This window comes from Pezoporus flaviventris, unplaced genomic scaffold (genome assembly GCF_033815535.1).
Source record: "Pezoporus flaviventris isolate CSIRO_AGI_PZ_B2104156 unplaced genomic scaffold, CSIRO_AGI_Pfla_v1 ptg000001l, whole genome shotgun sequence".
Lineage (NCBI taxonomy): Eukaryota > Metazoa > Chordata > Aves > Psittaciformes > Psittacidae > Pezoporus > Pezoporus flaviventris.
Genome location: NW_026892549.1, coordinates 63,003,403 through 63,012,308, shown reverse-complemented (window position 1 = coordinate 63,012,308; position 8,906 = coordinate 63,003,403). Strand labels below are relative to the sequence as shown.

The 8,906-nt window shown below is 36.9% G+C and overlaps 1 protein-coding gene across 1 annotated transcript in view; it reads right to left on the bottom strand.

Moving 5' to 3' along the window:
• Positions 1-578: 578 nt before the first annotated feature.
• Positions 579-8,906, bottom strand: part of ABCD3 (ATP binding cassette subfamily D member 3) — a 31,322-nt gene continuing 22,994 nt past the window's right edge. The window contains exons 14-23 of the mRNA XM_061462130.1: positions 8,494-8,582; positions 8,344-8,416; positions 7,344-7,407; positions 6,843-6,920; positions 6,682-6,747; positions 6,490-6,579; positions 6,149-6,268; positions 5,653-5,757; positions 4,289-4,345; positions 579-3,657 (exon numbers count right to left, since the gene is read on the bottom strand). Coding sequence (XP_061318114.1) covers positions 3,580-3,657; positions 4,289-4,345; positions 5,653-5,757; positions 6,149-6,268; positions 6,490-6,579; positions 6,682-6,747; positions 6,843-6,920; positions 7,344-7,407; positions 8,344-8,416; positions 8,494-8,582 — 820 coding nt within the window. The 3' untranslated portion in view covers positions 579-3,579. The remainder of the gene's footprint in view (positions 3,658-4,288; positions 4,346-5,652; positions 5,758-6,148; positions 6,269-6,489; positions 6,580-6,681; positions 6,748-6,842; positions 6,921-7,343; positions 7,408-8,343; positions 8,417-8,493; positions 8,583-8,906) is intronic.

Below are 8,906 nucleotides of genomic sequence, written 5' to 3'. Positions count from 1 at the left end.
GAGAGAGAGCTGGAATTTGTTGCTCCGTGGCTTCAGTTCTACTGTTCCAGGAACTGGTGTTTTCACTCTACATAAGGAAGAATTAAAGTGCTGAGGCACACAAACTGAGCATTTGGAATGACCTGCGTACCAGAGAGCCCAGAGTTAACAGCTCATCGGCGCATTCAGGTGTATCTTGTTTTCACTCTTACACTACCAAGTTTCAAGAATCCTGACAGCTTGTATGTCTACCTCTACAACAGAGGAAAACCATTAAAAATCACAAATACAATAAAGGTGGAGAGTGATTATCCTATTTTTCTCCAGTTAGTAAGATTAAAGAACACTCAAAAGAATCACCACATTCTGATACATTTTAACCTTAGTCAGGCCTACGCTCTTCTAAAAACCAATGAACTTGAAGGGAAAAAGAAGTGGCCAGCGGGTAATGGTGAGAGAGGTCAGAATCAGTGCAGACTTAGAGCAGATTAATGCATCTGTGATCCATTCATCAAATAACCTGAGGTTTGCTGAGCATGCATTCGCTGTATTGCTACAGAATTTGTAATCACATAATCAAGAAACATAAAAAGCCTAGATATAGTTTATCTTTAGATTTATTATTATTTGAGGCACTTAATGTCTTACATTTATATAGCGCCGTTTCCCCTTCCAAAACACTTTACAATATATACATACAGGAATGTTTCCCACCACTGTTGAAATGCAGCCATCTGACTATTACCAGTACCATCTTCAAAACACCAACTGTTTCAGACTGGAAATCCTCATCAATACTTTGTCTCACTAGTTCAGAATTCCCATGTACAAACTTCCATCTTGTGCTATTAAAAAGACATAACAGCTAAAATACAGTATCACAGTGCAATCCTGCAACAGAACTGAGACTTGGAGCATTGTAATTAGATTTGTTACAATCTTTCATTAGATCAAGTCTATCTCAAAATACTTTAATGTAAGGCCTTTAAAGAATATCATTCTAAAACATCAGTCTTATACTTTCTTTATAAGTCTCTCTTACAATCAAGCACAGAAGAATGTTTTTCTTTCCTTCCAGTATATTCAGAAACACTTAGTCCTGGCCCTAAGGACATACTAGCATCCTCAGTTCCAGTGAACTTATGGCATCTAAAGGCAAACCTATTCCTCCTTGCTTATGGAGCTGGATTTTTTGTTGATTTTAGTATTCAAAATTAATCCAAGGTCACACACAATTCTGTTATTAACCAACTGAAATGTAAAGTACCTTGGGATTGGCTGCTGGGGTGCTATGGAAGTGTGCTGTGTGGGGATCTGCTTGCCAGTCGTAAAATACATTAAAGCATCCCAAGTTCACTACTCCATTGCAAAGGCTGCCCTAGTCACAAAGATAACAGGAGCTTTCTCACTTCAGAGATTTTTTAACTTGTATATCTAAAAAAGGTTATTAAAAGATCCCTTCCAAGAGAAGAAGTTGCATTTGTGCTGAGAACTTTCACAAACAGGAACAAAACCAAGCCCCCAAAACCCCACACAACAAACTACCTCGCATCCCTACTGTCATGGTTACCGTTACCATAAGACTACAGCATGCTGCTACCTGCTACGTTATGGCTGATGTGAGAATCTGAAGGAATAGAAAGAAAATTAGTAAAATGAGATATCTATTTGCCTTCTTGTGGATCAAGCATGAAAATTTACTCGGGTACCTTACTCTCTTGAATACATTACACCTCAGAAAGGCTTTTTTGATTTTCGTTGATGCATTATACTATGAATCTAATGTGGTCACTAGATTCTTATACCAGTGTAGCTGTTTGCATTTGAGTACTACAAAAGAATAATAGCACTAACAAGAATGGGCAAGGACAAGAAAAAAGGAAAAGTATTAACAGGTAGTGATTTCAACATGAAAGATGATGACTGATCAAACCTGGTAAAAATTGACAGAAGTGCATCCAAATACGTACCCATTCTATAAAAAACTGGGTTTGTTTTTAATCTAAACCCTTGATAAAAGATGCACAGAGAACAGATTTATTGCATATTTTATGCATGCCTTCATGTAGTGCATTCCTACACTGTATCTTATATGGAACACTAAAAAACGACTAGACCTTCACTGTACAACATGTATCGGTAATTTGTGTTTTAAAGCCTAAAGAGTGATTCAGTTTCAGTTACACCTTCCTCTTCCCTGATTACACACACACAAAAAAATCACCTTGCTGCGTTTATGTTTGTCAAAGTCACATGGCAACCACAAAATAATTGGTACAGAGAGAACAGTTGCAGTAAACTGTTTAAAGAGTTGGGTTTCTGCAAGGGGATTTGGCAACTGGAACAAGAATACCAGCAGGGACTAGAGATCCTTAGACAACAGGGAGCATCACTGGTGAATCATTTGTATCAGAAATCAAGAAACCTCATGACAAATAAGAGGATAAAGATGAAGGATGAAAGTATCATTGTAGGCTCTACAGCCTAGAAGACCAAACAAGTGCCTTTATTATCACTTAGTTTCAATCTCAGATCTGAAAGGCAGCTAAAACCACAATGAGATCTCATTTTTTTTGAAGAGGGAAATAGGAATTTGGAAAAAGCTACTGCTGTATTACAGAACAGAACACACAAAGGACAGACAAGAGTCTGCCGTTTCAAAGATTAACATTCTGGAGTCCCTTTCTGATCTCAAGAGAAGAGTGACCGGACCCACATTCTCTTCTCTGTTTCTACCTGGGGAGCCATTCATTTCTTCTGAGCTGAAAATATGCATGAGACTGTTTGGTACAAGATACATGACTTCTTTTTCTTTTTTTTCTCCTGGTTATTTCTTTCATCTCTCAACCTCCTCTCAACTCTTCATTACCAAAGTATTTCTCTGACACAAAAAGGGCTGCTGGGGTGGGAGATGGATGAAGCTCTTGCTAAATTGAGAATGGGATTGCTGAGCAGCAGCGAGAACTGCATGGACAAGGAGATGTTAAAGAGAATTCAAAACCCAGCAAAGAACAAGTTTAATTTTTTACCAGAAGGAATTACTTTTGTCTTTTAGGTTCAGTCCATCCTTTATCAGCAAGGGCATATTGGCTACATCACAAGGCTTGGTCAAGGAAAAGGCTCTTTCATTTAACTGGGCACAGATCTGAAGATGGGAGAATGTCCTGCACTGTGTGAGATAACTCAGAAATATGCATAGAACAGAGCAAAAATCCAAGACTGCTTTGCAGGAACAAGAGAGGTAGCAACCCTAATTTTAACAGGGTTTTTCACTCAAGGGAAAGAAGGTCTACAAAAGTCAAATCAGCTGATTTCAAATGGTTTGCATCCCAGGATGAATCAGGTTACACTGATTTAAGCCCAATTTAATTTAGGCAGGTTTTTAAACCACAAGAATAAGGACATTCTTAGTACATATCAATAATTAAACCAACATATACACAATTAGCAATATCCTACATAATAGTAAATGCTTAACAGCTTGTTTTGGGTTATCCTAGTTAATTTGTTTAGAAAACAAGCTGAGTAGTTGTATTGTACAATGTCTGCCACACTACACACTTCCTGTAATCAGTCTCTGTAGCAGCTCAGTTCATGACTTTAAGATCCAAATTCAACAGTGTCTTCAGTTATTTTCTTGAACTCGTAGTTTCCTCTGCCATCCATATGCAAGTAAAACTGAAATAGAAGAGCATATGTTAGCAATCACTTGAAAATTACGTCTTTAGCTTCTCCCTCCTCACATTTCATTAAATTCAACTGCCTCTGGAAAGAGGCTGAATGTCTGCTAATGGTCACAGCTAGACTTAACACTGCTGTCTTGGGCTTTGTGATAATATATTTAAGTTACACATTCATCCCTGTGTATTAATTCAGTATTTTCCACACACATCTAGAGTCTCTCTGCATAAAAAGTGATAGCAATAATAAAAACTCAGTTTGGAAGAAAAGAAGTATTACACAGTATTACAGTCATACAGATTAACTTTTCAGCATAGATGTATTAAGCATCTTGAAAGCAAAACTTCATGCTGTTTACTGGATTCTGGTTGAAGGGTTTTTTTGAGACTGAGAAAGACTGAAGTACCTAATGAGCCTTCCACAGTTTTGAGGCATTTAAGGACTTTGGGTTAGTTTTCATAACTAGAAGCAGAAGAGTATTTCAATAAGACACTGGATTACGAAATCAAAACATTTTTGAAACAACAGATCATCATCTCGAAGGACCTAAAAGGAGAACACCTTGAAAGTCAAACAACAAAACCCCTACAACCCACAGATACGCTTAGCAAAAACAAAGGCTACATACATCATGATGTTTCCAGAGTGACTTTCTGTGGGAGACAGTAAAGAGAGTGATGCCAACCTAAATGAAGAAAATACACACAATAAAGCAGTTAATTTGTCTCATGGGTTAGGTGTTGGTTATTTGTCAGCATCAGCTGAACAGCTTACATTCATAAACACAAAACCTCCAGACCCTATTATTAACAGTATACATATCCAGTCTTTGTATAAAATATTGCAGTTGAATAAATAAACTGAAAAGCAGGAGAGATTTCTCATTTTTAATTGATTTCACTGTTCTTTTGCTCCTAATCATTTGGCAAAACATACACTGGGCAAAGGAGGCAAAGTAGGAGGTGGGTAAACCAACAAACCTGGTGATTAAAAGAAGTGCACTTTAACAGCAAAAACACCCCAAACCACAAAAGCTATTAATACATTCTAAAGTAACAATTTAAAGGTGAACAATCTTCCTTAGTTTCACTGCAACTCATCTGATTATGTATCCCTAACAGCAGTACCAATTAAAAGCCAAAATGGCTCTGATGATAAAGCAGGGTGACATTTTGTTCTTACTGCAAGGACAGCTTAACTGGGAATTCTATTTTCCAGGAACATGTATTAGCCACTTGACAACAGGAACTGTAAGCTACAAGTGAACATTCAAATTAACAGAATAACAAGTATATGCAAAACAGACACAGAAAGTTGTCAGGGTATTGGTATTAATGTGGTAAAATTAAGAAATGATATCCATTCTTCTGCAGAGTCCTCACCAGTGTGAATTTACTACCACAGAAGGCTCCTTAAATTCCCATTTCAAGTTTCAAGCATATTATTTCAGTGGATGCACACGTTTGCTCTATTAGCATTCTGTGAATATTGCTACTGAACAGTTAATGTTATTTCAAGTCAATTCTTTCCTAGGCTGAGGGGGTGAAATTGAATTCTATTAATATTTCACACTGCACTACACAGAATCTGAAATGGTGAGTTTAAGAGAGAAAGGAAGAAGAAAAAATATATTCAATATCATGTTTTCCTAGAGTGTATAGCTTTTGATATCTCAAAATAGATGGAAATGCTAATTTCCACCCCCTCATTTTGATGTCCTGGCCAACAGAGGGCTCTTGAGCAACAACAAAAAAAGTATAAAATCTTAGATTATTTGATCTTCACTTGACATTTTAAGAGTTTATCTAGAGTAGTAAGGTTACTTAGCAGTTAGTAAGAGTTCTCTGATATACAGAGGCCACATGTACCTCTAAATTATCCTAAGGCTACAAAACAATTACTGAATTCTAGTGTGCATAAAGGGTCCTTGCATGCCCTTTTAAACTTTTGGGTGCCTTTAGCATTATAGAATTCTAGCAACAAAGAGCTTACCTTCCGGCAGTGGCTGTAAATGTAGCCTTCTACATCAACGCTAACAGCACTGGTGCATTCATCCAGAATTGCAAACTGGGGCTTATGATAGAATAACCTTGCCATCTGCAATGCAAACCAAAAGGCTACTGTGGATATAGCACTACAACCAAGGCAGTGTTACAAGTGAAACTAAGAGTGTCCAAAAATTTACTGTGGCAAGGGAATTTCCTTTAGGCTGGCACCCACTGGTGAACATCTGTTTATATAACCAAAGTGTAATGGGTGATAAAAGGTCAATATTTCCTATTAAATTTTTTATATAGACAACACTGTTTTAGTTTGGTTTCTTTTTTTTCCTCAGTAGTTAGGTATTTCATATTTTGAGGATTCCTTTTAAGGAAAATACTAATATTTAGTTAAATAGGAATTGCTTATAATTTAGGTTACAGTTTTGACCAGGTCCTGTATTTCTTAAGTATTTACACTTTTGAGACATAGAATCATAGACACATACTGCCATCCTCTGCTTCTCTCCCCCGCTGAGTACATCCATCCAATCCTGAACAATATCCCAGCCTCCTTCACGTTCCAAGATGTGACCCAGCTGGACATTATCCAAATACTCCTTCAGCACCTTTTAATGAAACAGAAATGACAAGTAGAGCTTAAGTGAACTTAAAGAAATGACTGAAGAAGGTTATAAAGGGTTATACTATTATACCGGTGTACTATACTATCAACCCTGATAAACGTTAAACAAAAGGCAATGGGTTTAATAGCAGTTTCAGTATTTTTAAATCTGAAACATTACACATCTTAAGCAAGAGAAAGGGTTAATGACTGAATTATCATTACCTGGTCAGAAATACCTTTCTTTCTCTGATCTTCTAAAGTATCTGGATATATAACTTGATCTCTGAGTGTTCCAAGAGTCATATATGGTCTCTGCGGTACAGCCAGAAACAAAAAGGTAGGTCAAATATTTCTAAGCATAGCCAAAGTAGGAAGAAAGAGAAAAACTACTGTCAACTAAATACTTTGCCTCACCTGGGGAACATAGAACAACTTTCCTCTTACAGGCTTTGTTAAACGCCCACCAAACAAAGGCCACAACTGCAACAAGAAAAAGGTTTAAACCTGACTGAAAAAAGTCCAATTACAGCAGTGCTTTAAGAGTCTCTGCTGTTCATTTTCACAAGTTCCCTTACCTCACCAAGAACACGGAAAAGTGAGCTCTTCCCACATCCATTTGGTCCACAAATCAATACATTTGCACCAGATCGAACCTAAAAATGCAAAGCCAACACATGAGAAGTGTAGTGAGGAAGTACTGGTAAAAGCTTTTGCAAACACTATGACAAGCTTGTATTCTTGTAGGCTTGTACATAGCACCTTCTGACACTACAAGGACTGATTTCCAGTAATCATGTAGTTTTTGTCTTTTCCAACTAGTCTAGCACCAACTGCAGCTGGGAAAAGACTCACACTTGTAACAATGAAAACACTTCTGGGCAAATAGCTCATTGCCTTTTTATTTTCTCATTTGGAGCTAACATGAGAATTACTTTTGTTCCCATTTAAGCATACCATATAAGCACCTCTCTAGCTATGACTGTACATGTATTTATAAATCAGATTACCTCTGAAATTATCATCTCCCCTTTAAAACTTCAGATGAATATAATTTTCTATGATATTAAGAAACTTACCTCAAAGTTAAGGTCTTGAATCAAAACATCTCCATTAGGTGTCACCAACGGAACATGATCAAACCTGTGTTGCAACATTTAAAATAAAAGGCAATTAACAGCTAAGGAAGTTCTTGAACCACAAGTGGTACCTCAGTGTTTAACAACTATCTATAGTTTGCTGGTAGTTTTTTTGCCTTCACATATTTGCTTTCCGAATCCTTCTAAGTCTTTGGTCTCCAAAACACCTTGTGGATAAAAACCTACATTTAAAGATGCTCTTCTTCATCTTAAACCTGGTAGTGGAAGTTTAGTTCATGAGTTCCAGGATACACAATGAATGATTCTCTGCTCTCCTCCCCCTTGCTTTTGTTTGCTTCTTTTTCGCCCTCAATAAAATAATAAAAGTAACTCTACCATCTCCTTTCTCCTCTCACTCCCCTCCACTCCACCACTCGATTTCCACATTGTCCAGATTGAGGCTATTTCATCTCTTAGCTGGCTTTACTCCATGTCTTTAGGTAGTATTACTATGTCAATACTATGACCCTCAAACTGCAAAAACCTGAGGAACTGATTGCTACTTGAATACATCACTGAAGGGTCCAAGCATGCAGATATACAAACTGAATACAGACTTGCCCCTGCATTTTACTGCTAATTTATATCACAGCATAAAATCTGTAACCAACTTTTTTCTAAGAAGAAGTTTGATAAAGCGTTAACAAAAAGGTCTGGGAAGTCATATTCCAAAGGACAGCTGAAAATATTACTACATAGGCTATACCCAGACAGCATATTATGTCTTCTGCTAAGGTGAGAGGACAAGGACTGACTTACACAATAGAAATGCTGACAGGGAGTGAGGCAGAATTATATGTACATAAAACTACAGCACAACCGGAGCTGCATATTGTAATAATGTGTATTAAAATCTCCATTAACAGAAGCAGAGGGAATGACTTATGTCTTTCCAGGCAAAGTTAAAAATACTGAAGTTGTGAAAACTTTGTAAACATACTTGATAAGGTTATCAGTGTTGATAATTTCTCCAGATCCAGGTATCAAAGGCAAAGCTGGCTTTTTATCTGTATCTTAAAATAAGAAGAAAGTGTTAAGAGACCGGAACGCTATGGAGAGATGCATATACTGCATACTATGTCATATCTACCTTTTTCTTGTGATACCATGGTACGCTGGTATTTGCCACCATTTAAGTCCTTCAGAACCTGCATTAATTCTGTAATTCGAGCTGTGAAACTAAAAACAAACCACAGAAAAAACAGAAAATTAACTGTAATTAATCTTTAGAAGTTTCAGAAATCAACAGTAACTCTAATGAGTACAACTATCAAACTGACAAAGTTATTCAACCCAGCACAGAAACAGAACTTTAACATTTGAGTCGCACTGAAGTTGTCCAATATTCACAATACTTTCAAGAACCTTTTCCTGTAATAGGAAAGTATTTGGTAGCTTTTCTTCCTAGATGTTGTTTCAATTAAACATTCAAACTGTATGCTGCTACTGTTCAGATATGAAATTACTAATGGACACAGTTATCATACCTTCAGATTTGTATTC